A 23144-nucleotide genomic window follows, 5' to 3' on the forward strand; every position below is an offset into this window, starting at 1 on the left:
CACTTTAATTATTGATTCATGTCAAATCTCATAATTTAATTGGTAAATTCGAAGTAGTGAAGTATGTGGTCTCCGAATCCCCGTCCACTTACTTCTCAAAACCGAGTTTCGCCTATTCAAAAAGGAATAAATAAAAGCTGGGGAAGCGATGCAAAATCAGCCAGTGGTGTTCATGTTGAAGTTCGCGACCTCACAAAACTTATCAGGAAGAGGAAATACAATAAAATAGATAGCTCTCAATCAAGTCATTTGTTTCCAGTAGAACACAATACCGAGACAAAATGGACACCAACACTAACTAAGAGAATAAAGTAAGTATATAAAGTTGACTTTTTTAATAGTTTTTCCTAAAAAAATATTTTATAGTATAAAAGTATTTATTCTATTGATTTTTAAGTATGGCAGTAAAATTTGCAGAGCCTTGTCTCTCAATTATTGACAATTAACAACAAAACTAGCAATACCTATGATACATACAATGGGAAATTCGTGAAAAAAATAAGAACTTTCATGCAAATATTATGTTCATAATCATTTTTGGCAGGATTGCACTCGTAAAACTGGCTTATATAATGGTAAATGTCGGTTGGGTTGGTTTCGGGGAAAATATTTTCAGTAACATTTTTCTCAGCAAAATAAACCATAGCCACTAGATATTTGATGCGCAAATATTTAAGTTAGGGTCCAATATTGTGGGATGCGATTTCAGGTCTGTCGCACTCCTGCTTCCTGTTTACGGCAACCAAACAAGTTCTTTTTTTGACCCATTTTTTATATCTTGTTTGCAAGAATTAAACATAATTTCTTTGGTCACATAATTTGTCATTTTCTGCAAAATGGAATGGTTTCCAATTTGACTAAATAGCATTATAAAAGTTTGTTTTTAATTCGAATCGGATATATGTTAATTGTTGATCGTGTTAATAAACCGGTTTCAGTTGAAATCTGATATATCAATATAACAGAAATATCATGCTCTGATCCTATTAATACGTAATAAAATACAGCGGTTTTTAATGTATAAATGATCTTCTTACATTTTACAAATGACCTATTGAAAAAGGGTTCGCTTTAGTCGTATAACATCCAATATAATGCATATTAAACACTCATAAGAATAAAGTAATTATTGCAATTTTCAAAAAGCCTAACCGCAACATTAAGGCAAATAAGGCAAAAACAAACCAGAAAATTGGCAACAACAGCAGTTGGTCAAGGCATTTTTTTATGGAAATCATTAAAGTACATAAAAGCATTTTAATGTTTAAAGCATTCAGACTCATTTTCATTTGATGTAATAGTCAAATTAACACCTTCAATCTTTTTAAAGACATCAATAAATTTAGAGCTTGTACGTGAAATTCATTGAAAATCAATGAATATCAATGTCGTTTTAAGTTTTACACAGATTTACTGCCATACGCACATATCAACCAAACCAAAACCAAAAGACAGGGAAAACAGACACACACAACAAAGAACATAAAATAACCAAAATAATACGTACAAAGAAACAAAAGTAAATGAGCAACTCGGACCAGGTGTACCGGTAGGGTTAGCGTCCTATACTTTTCTAGAAAATACAGAAAACTGAGACGATCTATATAAACTTTGTTGCGAACCGAATAGAATAGATTATACATAAAAACTTAAACTAAAAATAAAAAAGAGAAAAAACAAAATTAGCAATAAAATCCGTTAAAATTAAAATAAAAATGACAATGATAAAAAAAAACATTCATGAGCTGAAATGAAATAAATACTTATTATCATACATCCGGAAAATCTAATGGTGTGACGTAAGCAAGGATTTTATCAAAATGATAGAACACAGTAATTTAACACTTAAAGAGAAAATGAAATTATTATTGGCACTGGAAACAAAATAATAATCAAAATTCATGTTATAAAGTATATTCGTGAAAGGTTAATTTCACAAAAGTTTCAAAGAATTACCCGCGTTTAAGTTAGATACGTGGATTTATCGCTCTTGATTTATAGTAGGTATGAAAGATTCTGGTTATTTCTTTATATGATTTTTAAAATCTTATATTCTTTCAGGAATAAAGACAATATTAATGACCTAGCTGTTTCCAACCAAAAGGTTAGAAAAAGATTTTAGATAACTCTATTACGATAAAGGTTTTTGTTTTTGTGACATTTAATTATATTATGACTGCGTATACGACTGACCAAATTTTTGCTTAAGAGCCCAAAACATAAGTATATTCTTATTAGTATTATGTTGACGGAATGCATGAAAAGATTACTCACATATCTGAGGAATGAACGGTATAAATAAGTCCGTTCATTACGGCCCCGAGTTGTAGTGGTACTGGACGATATGTTTGTTCATAGTATAGTCATAATGGTATAATTTATGTAAAATTAAAATCTAGAAAACAGAAGCATTAAAAATATAAAATGACATAAATATATTCATGAGCATTCTGACTTTTACATTTTTAGAAAAAGAGTGGAACCCCAATGTGCAAAGAAATAAGTTATACATTAGATGTATGGAGGACTACGTTTAATAAAATTGAAGGTAAATTGGCAAAACACACGGATATTGTTTCAACCTAAGGTTGATGAAAAATAAAATACGACTTTCTTCAAACAATTTTAAAGTTCAAAGTAACCAATACATGTTGTGTGGAAAAATCTGTTTATATATGTTTTCATGTTACTTTGTATGTGTTATTTTAGTTACTTTATGTTCTTTGTGTATGTCTGTTTTCCATGTCTGGTCTTTGTCCCTGGATTATATTCTTTTGATTGCCGCTATAACCTTGGTTCCCTTGATTACTCTTTCATATGTCCAAAATATTTAAGTAGCAGTCCGCCTAAGAATCATGCAGTGAGTGATTTATTGATGTCAGATATTTTATCCAAATTGACTTGAGATCAGTTGGATATATGGAAAAACAAATGAAAAAAATGAAAAATATTTTCACCGTTACCATAGCAACGACCACTCCTTAGCAACCACCAAGTTAGGACCTAATTATCACAAAACATCACAATTTGAATGTACATTGTAATTTTATACTAATGGTGGAAATTTGTCAAACTACATAACTATATTAATGAAGTGTGTCTTAAGGAAAACAATTTACAATAAAGTACAAAGCATTCTGATTGGTTTAGATCTGGTTACCATAGCAACCAAAATTCTTACTTTTTTGACATTTTGAAATATACGAAAATAGGCTATGTTCAGACCCATTTTGCCAACACTAGAATGAAGATATTATCCAAATGTATGATGTGTAGCAAGACCTATCCACTAAAACATATCAAAAATGAACCTACCTTTTTTTGCTCATCTTGACCCGAAGTCACCACCCATAAAAGCCTTTCTTCTTCTTTACGCTTTTCATATTAAAATTGTCTAGACCATAATTTTTTTCGTCTTTTGACCTAGACTTCTTATATTTTGTATGTTGTTATATTATCTGAGGGCAGAGTGTCGCGTACCAGAGTAGTTGACTTTGACCTTGACCTTTAAATTCAAGGTCAAATAGCATACAAATTTTGGGAAAATACGTAATTTACATAATTTTCACATACTTTTGTCTGTTCCATTACTTTTTGGTCTTTTACGTATATATCGGAACTTTGGCATGTAAGTATATCACACCAAAGCAGAAAGAAATGTTTTAGGTAGGTGACCTTTGATCTTGACCTCTGACCCCAAGGTAAAACATCAAAAATTTTGGCAAAATACCATTCAAAACTTTGTCTTTGCCATAACGTTTTTGTCTTTTGATCCAGATATCTGATATTTACTATGTAAGTAAATCACATTAAGGTAGAGTGTAATAGGATAGGATGACTTTTGACCTTGATCTTTGACTCCAAGGTCAAATGACATACACAGTTTTGGCCAAATACCATATAAAATTTTGTCTGGGCCATAATATTTTGTCTTTACTTATACTCGGCGTCACATAAATAACATACTGTTAAAATTTGAATAAAAAAAATTTCTACGACTTTATTGAGACCTACCGTCGTTTAAATTGTCTTAAATGACTTGCTCATTCGTTTAGCCAAACGGCTTCTCCCTGAACAAGTCGCTTTTAGCTTAAATCATGCGTAACAAATCCTTACGGGAAAATCCCATACTAATATCCGCCATGTTGGTTTCTACAGGACGATTTGTTTACAAACGAAGTTCGTAAGTTCCCGTCGAACTCCGGTGACAATCGTCTGCTTGATTAATTCTCGGTATTGTACGTTGTTCGCGTAAAATAAATCCGAGATATCCGAAATAACGCCGAAATGCATTCTGGGTTCTTCGGTGTTTGGACAAACCATTTAAACGTAAACAACATCTCCTAGCAACCCGATCACTGTAAACATGGCCGACTTTTTACAATGTAAATATTGGCACCTAGAATTAAAATCTGACCGGAATTTAACGATTCAATGTTTAGGGAGAAGCCGTTTGGCTAAACGAATGAGCAAGTCATTTTAGACAATTTAAACGACGGTAGGTCTCAATAAAGTCGTAGAAAATATTTTTATTCAAATTTTAACAGTATGTTATTTATGTGACGCCGAGTATAGACATCTGATATTTGGTATTGGGTTATATTTTCTCTAGGCGAGGCGTCACGTACTAGAATTGTTGACATTTGAACTTGACTTTGACCTCATGGTCAAATAACATACCAAATTTTGACTTCGTGTTAATGAGGCCAGATGCCATAAGACTGATACTATTTTTTTTTATTTCTGTATATTGAGAGAATTCAATTAGACCCAAGAATAATATTACTTGTTTTTGTTGATCTACTCTTGACACTATATCCCATTTCGATTTCTTGAGCTCATGTTGTACTGAAACACACATCTCCTTATCAAAATGTCCCAGGATTACATTCTTTTTTTTTATTTCCGCTAGAATTGTGGTTCCCTTGATTACTCTTATGGACATGAACATGTAGATTCTTGTTAATATAACATTTCAAAATGTTTTATTATTCTGTTGTTTTAACATAATGTCACAATACTGTGATTTACTCAAAATGTTATTTGGTGCCAGAGATTTATATAAGAACAATTGGAACATCAACATTTATAAATACATCATAGAAATATTATAAATGGATAACGAAAGACGCAAGAGCTGAATTGTTCACCAGATTTACCATTTGCTTATTTATTAGAAATACTTGACAATGAGACAGGCTAAGTTAGAATTAACTGAATAGTCAAATGCAGGAAATGCTTTAAATAGCATTTATGTTATAACCCGAACCAGAATTTTACTGAAGGCAACAGTTATTGAATTATTTTTAAAAAAATCATCCGACCTCTATGTTCCGTTTTTAGTTATGGCAGCCATATATATTCATGGATAAAAAATCACAAGTCATTTCTATCACAAAAACACTAAAGAACTAATATGCTTTATTTCTATTAAATAATCTTAAATGGTTTTAAAAAAGAAGATTTTCAAAGTTGTACATGTGAAAAAAAATTATGAATTGTTTCAGGAGCAATAACTCCTACATTAGTAGACGAATCGTTACCAAAATTTCGGCATTGGTCGGTCTTATAATGCTGAACAATATAACCCCTGCAAAAAGTTTGCTAAAGCAACAAATTTTAAGTTATTTGCAAAACTGCCTTATGACTCCGAAGTTAGTTCTATTTTTAGTATTGGCAACTATTTTTTTTTTGCATTAAAAGACCCAACGGTCACATTGTGTGGGATACCCTAATGAATAAATGCAAAAAACTAGCAAAAACTTTTTCAGGGGCTGTAACTACTAAATCAAATGATAAATTGTTTTCAAATTTCCGGCATAGGTCTGTCTCACGAGGCTGAACGAAATTACTCTACAAGAATTTTGCTAAGGGCAACAACCTTTGAGTTGTTTGCAAAAAAGCCTTCTGACCACTATGTTCTATTTTCTATTATCCCAACGGTTTTTTTTGTGTGGAAAACCATACAAAACAATTATGCAAACTTCAATTAACTTCACATTAATTCTGCACAATGGGTTTTGAGAAGAATGTTTTCAAAGTTGTGCATACGAAGAATGCCAAAAAGCTGTTTTAGGAGTCATAACTTGTCAATATCGTGTCCAGAATTTCTGATTAGGTCTGTCTCATAATGCTGAACAATATTATCTCCTGCCAGAATTTCGCTAGAACAACAGTTTTTGAGTAATTTGCAACAAACAAATTGCCTTTTGACCCCTTAGACATATAATGTTCTATTTTTAGTAACGACGGCCATAAATCCCAACGGTCATTTTGTGGACAATTCTCTAGAGGAGAAGATTTTCGAGAATTTGTCGACAAGGACAGCGACAAGTGATGGCATACGCTTACTTGGTTTATGGCCAGGTGAGCTCAACATAATAAATGTTTGTTTACAGGCCTGTTACCCTACATAAATTACTTGTAGCTGGCTTGAAATTATGAGTGAACCAAAAATGGGTAACCTATGATTATATATATCATCTAGTCTTGGCATTTAAGAGTCAATTACATAATTAGAAAATGCGAACTACTTTAATACAATAAAGTCAACAAGTTTCTACATAACTTAGTTTCTGTCCATACATGAGATCAGTAGAAAACTTTAACACAGTCTATGAAATGTAAAATATAGGTTGCAGATACTACCCTTCGTTTGGATGCTGATTCACTATCCTTAATGCATCAGTATATAACTTCAGTTATATGATCCTGCCTTTTATATTGATTGGGGTACATGTATGATACCAGAAGTACTAAATCATGATGAAATTTTGTAACGTTGAAAAAACTTCATAAACGTTTATAGAAGTTTGTGAAATCGGTATCCCTTGGTGCTAAAGCTTTTCTATGAGAATCTGTTGTATTAAATGAAATTTGACACTCTATTACAAATACGAGCAAAACAGACCAGTTGTAATTGTTAATACCGTAGGAAGGTGCTTCGGGGATATCACAATCTAGGAATGGAAAATAAACAATAGGAAAATCAATATTGTCTCGTGTATATATAAGACCTTAGAGTAATACTTAAACCCTAATCATATTGAAATAAATAGCATTCAAAAACCATTTTATGTGTGATCATTTATTTCCCATTTTAGGAAACGAGCTCAAGAACTGGCTAAAATTATGCTTACATTTTACATGCCGTTAATATGATAAACATATTATAAAGAATTAGGTTATTGTGACCTACATTTTCATTTCGGTTAAGATATTTTGGTTTAGTCTTAATTGTTAGGTATCAGAAATGATTACAATTGATACCTGATCAGTCAATAGATCTTAGGAATCACCACCGGGTTCACTATGAAATTGACTATCTTTGGATTAGGAAGATGATGAAGAACTATTGGAAAATCTACGTGCATGGTTATGTCTGTGTTCCAACCTAGGTGTATGGGGAAAATATATAAAGGAATATGTCAAAGAAGACAAAAAAAACTATTTAAAAAAAAAATCAAGATTTAGTACTTTTGGTATTATACCTCATTAAATATAAAAGGTACATGTATGATCATATAACTGAATTTATATACTGATGCATCAAGGATAGTGAATTAGCATCCAGGTAAAAGTGAATTATCTCCAACATAGATTTTACATTTCATTGACTATGTTAAAGTTAACTTCTGACCTCATGTATGGTGCAATAATATTGCAATTGATTATAATGTGCCACTACGAGCTGAAATATGTAATTGTAGATTTCTCCTAGAATCTTGGCTCCCTTGATTACTCTTTTCTATGTTTGGTTTATTCATAGTTTCTGAAAATACTACACACAAACATACGGTACCCCACGTGTTGGATACTCAAGTAAATTTGTTCGTAAGAGAAATACATGTAGATGGACCTAGATAAATAAGGGGGAATTAGAGTGTTAAATCAGGCATTAGAAAAGATTGCAACAAAATGAAATTTAAAAACAGATTTTTGAAAATAATTTTAAGGCATTAGAAAAGATTGTGACAAAATAAAATTTAAAAGAGATTTTTGAAAAAGTTTACAATGACAGCAGATGACAACAGACACAAGGTGATTGCAATAGCGCACACTGACCTTCGTCCCAGGTGAGCTAAAAATATACGATAAGAAAACAAACCTTTATTTTCTCCAGACTTTAATTTCTCTAAGTCTTAATTAATCTAAAGTAAAAATCATCGGGGTGGAACGAAACGTGAACTTGACCTGAAACTTATCATGGTGAACTTATAAACCAAAACTTTATGTCAATATCTGCAAGTGTTTCAAAAAAAGTCCGGAAAACTGCAGATAGACTGATGATCAGACGGACAGACGTTGTGTGGGGTATAATTACTGAAGCTCAACATAATTGTTTTCTCCTTTAAAATATAGAGAACAAATATTCCTTAAAAAATGGGCAAATGATTATTAACCCTGCCACGTGGGGTTAGGCACAATCAGGTGATAAAGGGCAAGTGATTCTTTACATCTATTACATACTATTAAGTGAAATATTGCATGAAACGAGTCATTTACTTAAGCCAAACTTTTGTATGTTATTTGATTATAAGGACAAAGGTCAAGTTCAAATGTCACACTCCGTGGTTCAGGACGCCCCGCCTTGGCGTGAAATACCCACATACTACATGCCAGATATCTAAGTATAAAGACAAAAATGTTATGGTCAAGACAAAACTTTAAGTGGTATTTTGCCAAAATTTGTCTGTTGTTTGACCTTGAGTTTATAGGTTAAGGTCAAATGTCACTTACTCTGTTACGAAACTCTTCACCCTGAGAGGATATACCAACATACTAAATATTAGAAGTCTAGGTCAAAAGACAAAAAAGTTATGGTCTGGACAAATTTTGTATGAAAAGTGTCAAAATTTGGTATGTTATTTGAGGTCAAAGGTCAAGATTAAGTTTAAATGTCAACCACTCTAGTACATGACGCCTCCCCTTGAGGAAATATAACCCCATACTAAATATCATGTGTCTAAGTAAAAAGACAAAAAAATTATGGCCCAGACAAAATTTTATATGGTATTTGGCCAAAATTTTATATGTCATTTGACCTTGGAGTCAAAGATCAAGGTCAACAGTCATGCTATCTAGAACATTACACTCTACCTTAATGTGATTGCTTACCTACTAAATATAAGATATCTGGGTCAAAAGACAAAGACAATGTTTTGTATGGTATTTTGTCAAAATTTTGTTATTTTCCATTAGGGTCAGAGGTCAAGTTCAAAGGTCACCTACCTAAAACATTTCTCTCTGCCTTAATGTGATATACTTAAATGCCAAAGATCATATATATGCGTAAAAAGACCAAAAAGTAATGGAACAGACACAATTATGTAACATATTTTGCCAAAATTTGTATGTTATTTGACCTTGAGTTTAAAGGTCAAGGACAAATGTCACCTTCCTTGGTACGCAACACTCTGTGCTGAGAGGATATAGCAACATACCAAATATTAGAAATCTAGGTCAAAAGACAAAAAAGGTATGATCTGGACAATATTAGTATGAAAAGCATTAAGAAGAAGAAAAGCCTTTATGGGTAGTGATTCGGGTCCAGATGAGCAAAAAACAAAGATAAGTTACATATTTTTATTTGTGATATGTTTCAGTGTAGAGGTCTTGCTATTTTAGTGTAAATAGTTTTTCCTTAAGACACACTTCATTAATATAATTATGTAGTTTGACAAATTTCCACCATTAGATATATAAAATTACATTCAAATTGTGATGTTTTTTTGTGGTTATTAGGCCCTAAATTGGTGGTTGCTAAGGAGTGGAGTGGTTGTTGCTATGTTAACGGTGAAAATAGTTTTCATTTTTTTCATTTTATTTATTGTTTTTTTTCCCAATATATCCAACTGATCTGAAGTCGATTGGGTAAAATATCTGACATCAATAAATCACTTACAGTGAAAATTGCATGATTCTTAGGCAGACTGCTACTTAAAGCCTTGTATTTGTCAAGAAGCTAAGCTACTGACATTCGTTATGAATCATATAAATAAGTAGTATATATGTTATTTACACGATTATATATGAGTAGCAATTTCATATTGAATTATAATTGCAATATTATCAATTAATACATGGCCTTCCAATTTAATACTTTAATGTCGGCCCCTACGGATGACATCTGTCGCTGTCTGATAACAAAAAATATAAACAGGGCAATATTCAGTTATATGATATGTTGACACCAATGATATATCATTTCTTAAAAGTTTGTTGAAGTAGATGATGTTAATCAAAACAATTTGATGTTGGCTATATAATTACTATTCTCCTGTTTAATTTGATGTTGGCTATATACTTACTATTCTCCAGTTTTAATTTTTGTCTCCTTTTTTTAATTTAAATAAATCATAACTTTTCGTTATTTGCACGCGATCAAATGGTAAGCAAAAACACATTATTTCATACGCTTACAAATTCGATATACTGTAAAGAAAAATTAGAAAAAACAAGGATTACTTTAGGACATAATTAGAATTGTATAACGCTATACATGTCCATTGTATTTGAATACTTTTTGGCGTTGGTTTTTTATAAGATGTTTCAGAAGACTCCATGATAACTATTTGACATAAAAAAAACATGTGAATTAATAGCAATGATACACCTTTTTATGACAACATGCAGTATTGCTAAAATTAGCAATATTATTGTTTTCAGGTTACCAAGGTACTGGAGTACTATCGTATTTTATTTTCCTGAAATGGATGATTTGGTTAAATCTATTTTTATCCATTATTGTTCTTGCTTTCGTTGTCATTCCTTACGTGACTGCTTCGTCTATTGGAGGATACTCTATAGGATATTCCACAGGCGTTACGGGAACAAACATCTCGGGAGTTGATACTGTCTCTACAAGCACCTGTACGAGTTGGTACAGGAACAACCTTACGTATAAAGACGATGTCGCCAGTTATGTTCAGGATTCCATACAAGGAACCGTAAGTGGCAATAGTAAAAAAATATATATTTTCTGCGTAATGAGATAACGTAACAAGAAAGTGCTATAGATAAGATTTATCAGCATTTGAAAGTTTTTTGTTACATTAAAAACCGCAAATGTCTATTATTCTCTGGCATGTCATTCTCAGTAAAGTTTATGTTGGTGGAAATGTTTCTTGTTACAAATGTCACTTACGGCATAAATAATTGCAGTGTGCATAGATAGTGTTCGAACTTGAGTAATTCATCATTTCATATATCTGTTTATATTACTTGCATCATTATTAAAATATCCGCAAGTATGATAAAATAAATAATTTACCTCACATTGTTCAGGGTTGGCTGGAAAGAAAAGTCCTGTTTTATGGATGGTATGATGCGTTGGAACTAGATTTCGGCAGATCTGTTGGTGGCCAAGACTTGAACTATCTCTTTCCTTTTGCGTATTTCATGACAACATTGGGAGTTTTCTTTTTCAGCCTTGTGCACATGACAGGGTTGTAAGTAATTAAGTTCAGATAAAAATACAGAATCATTCTTAGACTTAAAACTTTACACAACTAATTCTAAATTGTAATAATGTCTTTTCGAATCCTCTTTTTCACAAAGTTGTTAATAAACTTTGTTCGATATTTTATCCCTATCATGAAAACTTGAAAGCAAATTGCTAGTCGAAGAATTATTTTCCGCTACCAAAAAATAAATTTCATCTGACACTATGTTTATATGACCTTGCAGATAACTTCAGAAAATTAATTGAATTTAGCAGTGTTAGAGAACTTTTAAAACACACATAAACAAAATATGAAAAAAAATTATATGCGTGTCTGTTTTAATATCATTGATACAATACACGAATTAAATTTACTATTTTACTTGTTTTGATAATTTTATCACTAACCAGCTATAGACATATAAACCATAGTATAAGATAAATTAATTCCATTAGAATACATAATACACAGAGTAATCAAATGAACCAGGATTCGAGCAGAAATCAAAAGGATATAATCCCAGGACAAAGCCCATACAGGGAAAACAGACACACACAAAGAAGAACATAAAATTGGTCAAAATAACACGTACATAGAAGAAACCAATTGAGCAACTCAGACTGCACATTGGAGCATGGTGCACCAGAATGAGACATGTGCTTTGTTTTGTACAACAAAGCCTTGGTATCTTGCAGTGCAGATTGTATTCTACTGAAAGAATAAATCTTAATGACACTTTATAAAATTATGTCCTAATTTTATCGGCAGCAGTTTGTTTATATCCTTTTATCGTTTTAAAGAAAACATTTGAATATGATATTGTAAAAGTCATCATTTATTCATTTGAGGAGTAACCTCTCATCAGCAGCACGAGAACCAAATATTCCCAGAGTCAAAAGAAAATGATTGCTAAAAGAACTCAAAACCAAAAATTTTACAATAGGCAACAAAATCCAGCATTAAGAATTTTTACCACGTGTAATACAAAGAATGAAGCCTAAGTGTTTTAGGTGTTTAAATAAAATTTTGTGATATTCATTAACTTATTTTCATGATTATTTATTTAACTTTATTTCTTTCTGATCGTTTCACTCTTACCCTACCGGTGCAGCTGGTCCATACTGCCAGTGGAGTCCGAGTTGTTCATTTACTTTTGTTACTTTGTATTGTAATTATTTTGGTTATTTTATGTTTGTTGTTGTTGTTGTTGTTGTTGTTGTTGTTGTTGTGTGTGTGTGTGTGTGTGTGTGTGTGTGTGTGTGTGTGGTTTTTTTTTTTTTTTTTTTTTTTCATTTCTAGTCTTTGTCCCTGGATTACATTCTTTGATTTACGCTAGAATCTTGGTTCCCTTGATTACTCTATTATGTTTTGAAATATAAATGAATTGTAGCTCTTTTAAGAAAATATAATTTATAAGCCTTTACATATGAAAGTGTCCACTTTTAAGAAAAAAGTGAAATTAATATGAACGATGTCAATCTGAAATTGTTAACATTTTCAGCGTATTATCGAGCACCCAAGACAGTACAGACGAGGATTATTCAGAGATTGAATTCTGCAGTAAAGTGCTTATAGGATGGGAATACACCTTAAGTTCTGACAAGACTTGTGCTGCTAAACACAGAAACATACACAGAGATCTTCTGGTAATGTATTTCAATCAAGTAATCAAGATCTCCATACGAATATCTTCAATTCTTTCCATTTTAACAGCCTATTAATTAATTACGTCATTTTAAGAATTGGGAGTGTATTGCAATTATCGTGACTACGGTTTTTTGAGTGAGTTTTCAATTAATAAACAGGACTCTATCTGTAATTTTTCTGATATATTTCTACCAATTCTATTTATTATGTGATGTAGTACTGATGAAATTGTTTTCAGGCCAATCTTAACAACCAAAAGTACCTGTTGACTAGAATGGCTCTATCTACAGGACAAAAATGTAAAATTTTCACTCTCAGATTACTTGTAAATGTTTTGATTCTGGGAATGCTCGGTGGAGCTGGATACCTAATCTATAGAGTAAATGAATGGTCTACAGAGGTTAGTTCTGAATAGATAAAAAGTCGATAATTTATATATTTGGATTGGGTAAGTGAAATATCTGCATAAGTGCGTATACAAATTTGCTGTCTAATTAGAGACCTGATTTGAGCGTCTCCATGTGGACCAGACGAAACTACAATATTGTTAATTGCGAGTTGATTGAAAACGTTTTAAACAATACAAAAAAAAGTAAAATCTGAGATTTGATATTATAAAATAATGGACACTGAACACTAATCCGATTAATAGTCAAGTCCAAAACAGATCTGGCAAAATATATATTATACCACTGGATCAACTGGTACCACAATGGTCCTGACTTGATATAGGCATTTTAAACGAAATGGTGGGTTAAATATATGTATTTAAACACACTTAACCTACCTCTTCCATTTCGGCGTGAATTTTTCGCGTGATTAAATAGCATTGCATGCTATTGCGTCATAATCTGTAAATCAGCGGTCTTCAGCACAAATAAAAACAATTTACTTAAAAAAAAACAATCACTACTCATTATTTCAGAAGAAAATCAGTATTTTGCAACCACGGAGTAATATCTAAAAAAGAATATGGTATTTAAGGAGACCCTTTGAGACGCATTTCCTCACACCCCTCATTCAAGAGTCTGTTAGGCAGATATTTATGGCGTTCAGGGAAATCAGTCAGTACTTGGTAGTTAGTACTTGCTCTAGCATAGCGAATCAATAGTGAAATATAAACACCATATTCAGGAGATGAAGGTATATTGCTGCACAGGTAGGGAAAATTTATAATATTAAAATTAAAGTCGTCTCTTTTATCATAAATATTATTGCTGATCACTGTTGTCGAATTCGAGATGTAGATTAAAAAATATGCAGAACAAGCTGCTTCTGTGTATTCCGTTGTCTCGAGCTCTGGTGGATATATCAAAAGTAACCATTTACCAAAAGGAGTGTTGTTAACGGACGATACATCATTAATATATCTGTATGTAAAGTTAAAGGGTTTAGCATTTTTTATATTTTTTTTTATTTTAGGTTTTGAATTAAATCTTTAGAATTTGTGAGTAAAAAGTGATTTTTTTTTTAAATAAATATTACTGTTTATTTTCATTTTTCATTATTTTCAGTACCTTGAAGATGAGGCATCTAGCGGTAGCTTCATTGTGTTGATATTTCAATTCCTACCTTCTTTGACAATAACCCTCCTCAATATTATACTTCCAATCATTTTTCAACTCCTTGCTCTATTGGAAGATTACAGAGAAGAAGTTGTAATTAATATTACTTTAGCCAGGTACAGTATAAAATGACCGAAGCTAATTTAAATAACAATAAATCAGCAAGGCGATAAATCTGAGTGTGTTTCTTTCGATTTCTTTTGTCCTTCCCATCTTCAGAATTTCCTTCCCACCGTTATGCAGAGGGGTACCCCACACCGCGATCCGTGACATAGAAATGTATATCTTCGATAATAATTGAATTTCTTTTGTCTTTTGGAATTTGAAAGAAAACATTGAGAATTTGACACAATACACAGCATATAATAGGTGACCATAGGTGAGTTTAAGGGAGCTTTTCATATTTCAATTCTCTATTAGATTTTTATCTTAATCAATGTTGAGGTCAAAGGGTGCTTCTTATCAAATGGGGGAGTGGAGGTATTAACTGAGTGCGCATTGCTCATAGTTTTTTTTTTAAATGACTGTACATTAACTTTTTATCTTTTACTATATTAATAACACTATTCTGAAATCTATAGGCTTTGTCAATACATTTCCGTTGACATGTGAATGATTAGGACAAACACTGATTTTCATGAATTTGCTAAAAATCAACATTTCGTTTTAACATGAAAATTAAAACACAGATAAATCAGCATTCATTGTTACGAATTCAATAGATGTATTTTCTCTGCAAAAAACAAATTTTGATGCATCTGATTCAAATAATGTTTCGTTTTGAATTTGTTTTTCCTTTTTTTCACTTTATATCATAGTTAAATGATCAAAGAAAAATCTTGTTGTCTTTACAGAACAGTATTCCTGCGTTTGGCGTCATTAGTGATGATTATTATATCTTTGTACAACAACATAAACTGTTCAACAAAAGAGACGACGTGTAACACAAACGAAAGTCCATGTACAGTTATCAGGGTTTGTAAGATTATGCATTTTTTATTGAAGTTATATGCACCCATATTTTTTATGAGCTTTCATCAAAATTTATCATCACTAGACATCGCTGTAAACTAATTAGGAGACAAGTCGTCCTTAATCAAACTGTCAGACCTTTAAGCTCATTAGTACTTAAAGTAAAATAAGCAATATCTGATGTATAAACTAATGAAATGTCGTGGTCAATACTTGGAACACCAAAAGAAGAAAAAGTTGGAGAAAATATTATGACTAAAATGAAAATGCTTAGAAAAGAATAGTACGAATCCCATAGGAAACCGAGGTTGAAGATCATAAACAAAAGCATTTCATATTTATATAATTTCATTGTTATAATTTCTAATTGTTTATTTTACTGTCACAAAGAAGGCAAAATAAAGAAAAAAATGCATTTAAGATTCTTATGCAACCGATGTCCTTAAAGGAAAACTATATTTTCAAATATTTTCAACCACAAAAGTGTTTGGACTGTAATGTATTCGTTTATGCATTTTTACATTCGTGTTCAATTATTTTTTGTTCTAATAAATCTAATTAAAAACGAAATACCGAAATGTGTATTTGTGTTCCTTCTATAGTGTTGGGAAACATTTGTTGGCCAAGCATTTTACAGATTGATGGTAACCGACTTCTTGGTCAAAGTTATTGTGACTTTTCTGGTGGAGCTTCCACGCAAGTATGACTACGTTTCATTTACAAATCCAATGAATTCTTCACATGCCTAAAACAGCACGTTAAAAGTTAAACATGAATAAAATATGAAAATCTTATATTGAGTAAAAAGTAAAAGTGTAACCAAACTTTGCCATAATTTTATATGCTGTTCATTTTTTTGTCTAAGTACGCATATATGTGACACTTTTAGGTTGCTGACAACAAAATGTTCATGCGGTATATGTGCCAAAATTGGTCCTGCAGAATTTGATGTGTCATTGTGTGTCCTGGATCTTGTATATACCCAAGCTTTATGCTGGTAATAGTTTAATTGTTAAAAAATAGAAACAATCTAAATCAAACTAGAAAGCTAACATTCCAATCTAAATCAATAAAAAATGCAAAATAAAAACTAAAAACAAATAATAGGAAACTATGATATACAAATGAAAACGTGTTCACATCAATTGAATGACTTATCATTAAGAACTAGCCAGGTTGATGATCCTACAGAGAATGAAGCCCCTCGATAAAATACACATTTATTTGGTTGCATTTGATTTTACTTTCATTTATAAGTTGTTTGGTTTAATCTTTGTTGTTCTTGTGATATACTTGGAACAAATTGTAGCAGCGATTGCAAATTTATTTCAGGATGGGTTTTTTCTATTGCCCGTTGTTGCCAGCGATGGCCTTTATCAGTTTGTTTGTTACTATGTTTCTAAAACTGGTAAGTAATATATTTAGTAAAATGTCAAACAATTTTGAAATCTTAAGCGTTTGAGGTAGTATTCATTTCGTTATTAGTTTTGTGTGCCAATGGGTAAGGTTTCATGGATCATGAATAGAATATTTATACAGTTTAAATCTTAATTTTTCAACAACTTCTGCATCATAGTGCCGATCATTCAATAGCTACATGATATGGTTTCAGTAAATTTAACGCAAATACATTTCCATTTTGAAATCAAAAGCATATTTTCATTCTGTATACTGAAAATAGTTAATAACCACATCTGAGTGTTTTAGTTTTCAGCTTTCATCACAACAAAGCCAGCAGAAAAGCCATATAAGGCATCTAAATCCAACCATTTCTTTATATTGATATTGTTTGTAACCTTCTTAGTCTGCTGTGTACCTGTCACTTACGCCATATTGAAGTAAGTTACTGAACAATTTGAATGACTTTTATTCTGTCATATGATATAATATACTTCTAGCACTGTATCACATGAAAAAAATGAATTTCTAGTATTTGGATAAGTAATTATATATATAGAAGGGTCTGAAAAATTCCCAACGATCGTAGAACTGTTGGTCGTTCCCTACGCGGGACTCGAACTCGTACCGCTGTGACATCTATGCCAACACCGCCTGCACACAGTCCAGCGCCCTAGAATAGAGTCGTCACATTCTGAGACGTTTGTACAATATTGATTTGTTGTGACATGCATCATTAATTTTATTGGCCAGGTTTGAGGGTATGGGATATTTAATGTTCCTAATTTTGGAGAACGAGTTTTTTTCTGTCGCAGTTTTCTCAGCAACTTCTCATAAAAGCGGTTTGACATTTTAGAAACATTCTTTCTGTGCGTATGCCATATGGTGGTATTCATTTTGGGAAAAATTCGACAACTTCCTGTTTACCGAGGACTTTGTTTAGTAACTTTTATTTATTTATTTATTTATTTATTTGGTTTCATATTTTTGAAAGTTGAAATTTTCGCCGAACTACTATCAGCAACTACTCATCATTGCGGCTTGAAATTTTAACGCATTATTCTTGTAAGTGTGTCCATTTTCGGGAAAATTTTGCAGGGGTATCACTTGTGACCCATCGCCCACAGATGTCTTGTTTATGAAAATAAAACCTTCGTTTCCTCCATGGTCAATTATAGTTGTTGTTATCATGCAATGAAATGCAGATAAGGTTGTTGCCTAAGCGATATAATTTGTATCTTGTGTGTAAGATCTGTTTAAGTGACTATAACATTGAGATTGAATTTTACTTTCCAAAATATTGATATGCTCATATTAGTAAATGAGTTGTAATGGTCCGCAGTCTGCAACTTTGATGATGATGATGACGATGATAAACTTGATTCACAAGTCGTTCAGGGTGTTTAGATCTGGAAATTCTTATTTAAACAAGAAGGATATATTTTGTGAATACCTACAACAAAATAGGGGATGTCATTTTTCATAAGTGCTGGAGGGGGGATAGTATTTCCTTAATCAACTTTAGAAGGGAGATACATTATAATCTATTTCATTTTTCTGCGATGAGACAAATGATCAATTTGAGCAAAAAACGATAAGCCCCTAAATTAAAATGTAGCTTTCTTATTCGACATCGTATCCCAACACCCCTCCTCGCAAAAAAATGATCGGTGCCTTAATTATTGAATTTATTCAAATTAGGATTCGGCCCTCCAAAGGCTGTGGACCATTCAGGATATATACCAGTATGGGGATATGTGTCGACACAACTATAAACTCTAACTGGTTCGCATCAGCAGCAATAATTGTTGGCATCTTTTTAATCACATTTCTGTGGTAGGTAAATTTTGTTTATATCAAATTTGTTTCTTAAAAGCTCTTCGTAGGTAAAAAAACAATTGATGATAAAGTTCCCTTTATTACTCGTAAGTGATACATTGTAATTAATGTAGACTCATCTTTTTTTATTTTTTATTTGAAATATCATTGATTTTAGCGTTTATGTAAATGATGTTCCAGGAGTATTAAAGTGTTCAATTAGGTCGTGGCTATTGAAACTTAAAACAGTGTAAACTCTCGTATATTTTCAATTCAATTCAATATTTTATTCATGTCTGATCTCTTTATGCATATAAAACAAGTAGACATTAATTAAACATACATTATAGACATCCATTAATACTGATTAATGAGAGGATTACAAAATCAACATAACTAAATATAACATGGAGTGTAAAAGATGTAAAACTTATATAAGATATTATTAATACCTGAAGCTAAGAGGTGATAAAGCAGTTTGTTATCCAGTGAAAATGTTCGTCACCATGAGGCGTACCCGAGGGTGACAATGTATTTTCAAGGGGTAACGAACTCTCTATGACCGTCTAAGGTATGTATTTATTTTGTAATACTGAATCTTTTTTATGAATTTTTGTCTTTTGTCTCTACTTTCTTCATTGATATTTTAATTGTCTTTCAAGTTTGCATTTATTTGAAACTGAAAACGTCCACTGTGGATAATCATACCCCTTTTTGTGACTGTTATTCAATGTACCAGTGATGGATTGTTTTCCTACTCACGAACAAAAAATGTCTTGGATGTTTTTTTGCGTTTTCTTGCAAGGTAGAAATGACAAAAAATAACAAGCAAAAAACCATACAAAAACAAAAAAGACAAGAATTTAGTGTATGGGAGAGAGTAATCAAGGGAACCAAGGTTATAGCAGTAATCAAAGAATGCAATCCAGGGACAAAGACCAGACATGGAAAACAGACATACACAAAAAGAACATAAAGTAACTAAAATCATACACACAAAGCAACAAAAGCAAATGAGCAGCTCGGACTCCACTAAAAACCGGAAGCATGGACTAGGTGCACCGGTAGGATAAGCGTCCTCTGCTTTTCTAGAAACACCCGCCGAGTTTCTCATAAAAAGTCAAGTCCGGGGTAGACGGAATTTAGCAATTTGATCACTTTCTTTCTCAAACACTTTTTATTTTGACAATACGATTAGAAATTCATAGTAGCATTGGCATTATAACTACAAAAAAAATACGTCTGCTGGATTTTATTAATTGGTTGATGTTATCAGCTATTGATATGGACGTTGTGCATATTGGTTCCTTTAAACGTAAAACGTAAAGCTAAGATTAAACTGGTTCAAATATTTTTGGAACCAGTTTAGCTTTTCACGAGAGGGTAATAAACCAAAAACAAAATATCGCTGACCTGTGAAAGAACAGAACATTACCCTCGTATTGAACCAATCAAAATTCAGCAAATTGACATGAAATATAATAAAAACAAATTATCAACAGTCCTAATAAAAGGAAATGATAAAAGGTTTATGCATCGTTTATAATACAGTTTTGTGTGTAGGCTTTGGCACATAATCTTTAAATTTCCTTATTTAAGAAATTATGTAAGGATGCAAAATGTCTCCTTCGTATTTAGTAGTTTTAACAGTAAATTCACTTAATTCAGTTTGTTAATTGCCTTCTGCTGCGTGCGTGGAAGTGCACTGAAAAGAAAGGCTCGAATTCTTGAAAAACAGTTGTTAAAGGTGAGTGCTTGTGTAAATCAACATTCATGGTCTTTCTTTTGGAAGAGTGTATTCATTTAACTAGACGGGTTTTTTTTACAAATGAGCGGTTATTAATATTTACTTTACATTTGTTTAACATGCAAATGGTTTCGTTCATTTTAAAAAAAATGTGTGAGGTTAAAATCTCGTTTCTATATACACTCTTAGCTCTGAAATCTGAACATTATTACAGATTTGAAAATTTGATTTCATAGATGAAAATGAAGTACATGTTTTCTAGAATCGTATAAAGACAAAAAAAACACACTCTTTTTACCAACTTTGCACTAAACAACTTGCTGATAGGAAACTTCGTAACACGTAATTGTATCTTAATTTCCATTGACTTGCCAAATTCAAGATTAATACGCAGGAAGCTCTTTAACTTGATATAGAGCTTATGTAAATGTAAGATAAACACTAATTATTGTCCGCATTAAAATAAAAATGGTAAAGGCGAATTGAAAAAAAAATCTTCATTGTTAAGAGGTTGTAGTATTGAGGAATGGAATTAAAACTCCTTACACTGAGGTGTAATCATTTAGCTAGAAAAAAAGCAAAAAGAAACTTTCAAGACGCATGCTCGCAGCATATACAACAGATATAACATTAAAAAAACAATAGTTTTACATCATTTTTATGTGTGTTTATCTATTTTCTTAAACAGTTGTCTCAATAATTGGATTAAATCAAAGAAATTAAAGTATTTTTTTTTAAATAAATATTAATATACTGTAATACATGACAATTATGTGTATGTCAATCGATATCTCGCTCTGTTGCTATACTGTTTCAGGAGAGTCACGAGAAGCAGATTTTGTTGGATAAAGTTCATTCATCAAGCAGCAGAGGACAGGATTACAAGAAACCTATTCAAACCAGAAAACAAACAAACAACAACAAACCAAAGCCCATGCCAGCTGATGATGGTGTCAGTTAAATTTTCAATTCAATCATGTTTATGATTAAGAATAACTTACAATTCACGTTTCTTATTATTTTTATTAGCATGACATAAAGTGTTTGTTATTTGGTGTTAATATTACTCTAGTCTGGCTCTTAACTTAAATGGTTAATTCAGCAGAATGTTTAGTAGGATTTTTTAAATTCAACACAAGAAACACCTTCCTAATAAATATAATATACAAACGATTAATGTATACTGATGATACGATAACAATATGATTCAAAATTATTTATTACAGCTAGAGACTCTTTGGTCATAGGAGAAAGGTTTGTTCTATTTCTGTAAATATTAATCTCAGAAAGTAACCGTAAATGCGTTATTTTAGCATCGTTTGTTAAATGTTGTTACTAATGCATTGTGCACGGTAGCACGGTACAACAATTGTTACATTTAAGACAGATAAAACATTACGCAACGGGGGCAAGAAAACGGGAACACAAAAAAAAATATGGGGCGAATTTAACAGACAAGAACCAGAGACATGTGCGACTAGAACAGATAAAAAACATGTATCAATGGAGGCATGAAAACAGAGATAGAAAAATAAAATATACAAAATGTGTTATGTCGCGCCAAATTGAAAGTAATCTAAAATCAAATTAAAAGCTTAAAAACTTTGGGTATGTATCGAAGTTTTCATTTTCGAAGTTTATATTTTATACATGACAGGAAACGGATGGTAATAACAATATAACAATATATAATAATGACCTTGCTTTCTGGACCCAATTAACTGCACTCGACTTTTATCATTACAGGATATAATTATGCCAATACAGATATTTGAGAAGAACGGATTAAAACATCAACGAAGAATCTCTTACTATTTATATATACTATTACTTTTTATTACCTTTTTTTTTTTTGGAGGGTTGTTTTGTTTTGTTTTGTTTTTTTTTTTTTTTTCTTTTGGTTTTTGTTTTTTTTTCTTCTTTATTTTAGAATAATATTTTAACTTTAATACATTTGAATGCATGCAATGTGAATTGAACAAAGTTTGGGTATCAACCTGTTTATTTGTTTGTCCGTTCGTTCGTCTGTCTCGACATATATATTAATTCTACTCTGTTTATATTAGTACAATGTTTCTCAGTTTTATCAGAACCAGATGTCCTCCCATGTGTTGAGTGGCTGGTTAGTTGTAATTTAACCACAGACAACAATGTTTTACCTTGTTGTACATTGATATCTTTATTTATTTATTCATTTTGAATACAATATACACTAATTAGTTCTACTTTTTTTTCTTATTATTGTATGCATATGCCAATGTGTAATCTGTTTAAAATAAAGTGTACAGTAGTTATATCTTCTTTGTTTAGTTTCATTTAAAATTTCATGTTTTGCAATATTTGGAAAACAAAATAGAACAAATAATTAATTGGAAGTTAAAGCACGGAGACCATGGTTAGAGCGAGGAATCCGGCGACAAAGACTAGGCCAAGAAAATAAAACAAAGCACTTTCAATACCAAAATTAAATAACGGAATAAGCAGAGAAATTTAATATAATAAGAACAGGTACGATAAATATGTCAAAGAGACAACAACCCCATCATGATGAAA

The 23144-nt window shown here is 31.6% G+C and overlaps 1 protein-coding gene across 1 annotated transcript; it reads left to right on the forward strand.

Moving 5' to 3' along the window:
• LOC148618408 (transmembrane channel-like protein 7) lies at nt 1-22887 on the forward strand. Its single transcript, XM_088577287.1, has 18 exons — nt 1-311; nt 2062-2104; nt 2470-2548; nt 10669-10949; nt 11287-11450; nt 12946-13090; nt 13330-13491; nt 14606-14772; nt 15511-15631; nt 16231-16328; nt 16518-16625; nt 16961-17036; nt 17336-17466; nt 18728-18862; nt 20513-20591; nt 21409-21543; nt 21818-21845; nt 22338-22887. Exons 1-17 carry the CDS (start codon nt 64-66, stop codon nt 21836-21838), a joined length of 2193 nt encoding a protein of 730 aa, XP_088433413.1. The 5' UTR covers nt 1-63; the 3' UTR covers nt 21839-21845; nt 22338-22887.
• The last annotated feature ends 257 nt before the right edge of the window (nt 22888-23144 follow it).

Source organism: Perna viridis, chromosome 4 (genome assembly GCF_037379345.1).
Source record: "Perna viridis isolate PV_CMFRI_1.1 ecotype Kerala chromosome 4, ASM3737934v1, whole genome shotgun sequence".
NCBI lineage: Eukaryota > Metazoa > Mollusca > Bivalvia > Mytilida > Mytilidae > Perna > Perna viridis.

What these genes read in the sequence shown, in the direction of transcription:
- LOC148618408 (XM_088577287.1), top strand. Translation starts at nt 64, where the DNA reads ATGTGGTCTCCGAATCCCCGTCCACTTACTTCTCAAAACCGAGTTTCG. An exon ending in TACGTTTAATAAAATTGAAG is followed by an intron (nt 2,549 to 10,668) that starts GTAAATTGGCAA and finishes TATTGTTTTCAG; the next exon opens with GTTACCAAGGTACTGGAGTA. An exon ending in ACATACACAGAGATCTTCTG is followed by an intron (nt 13,091 to 13,329) that starts GTAATGTATTTC and finishes AATTGTTTTCAG; the next exon opens with GCCAATCTTAACAACCAAAA.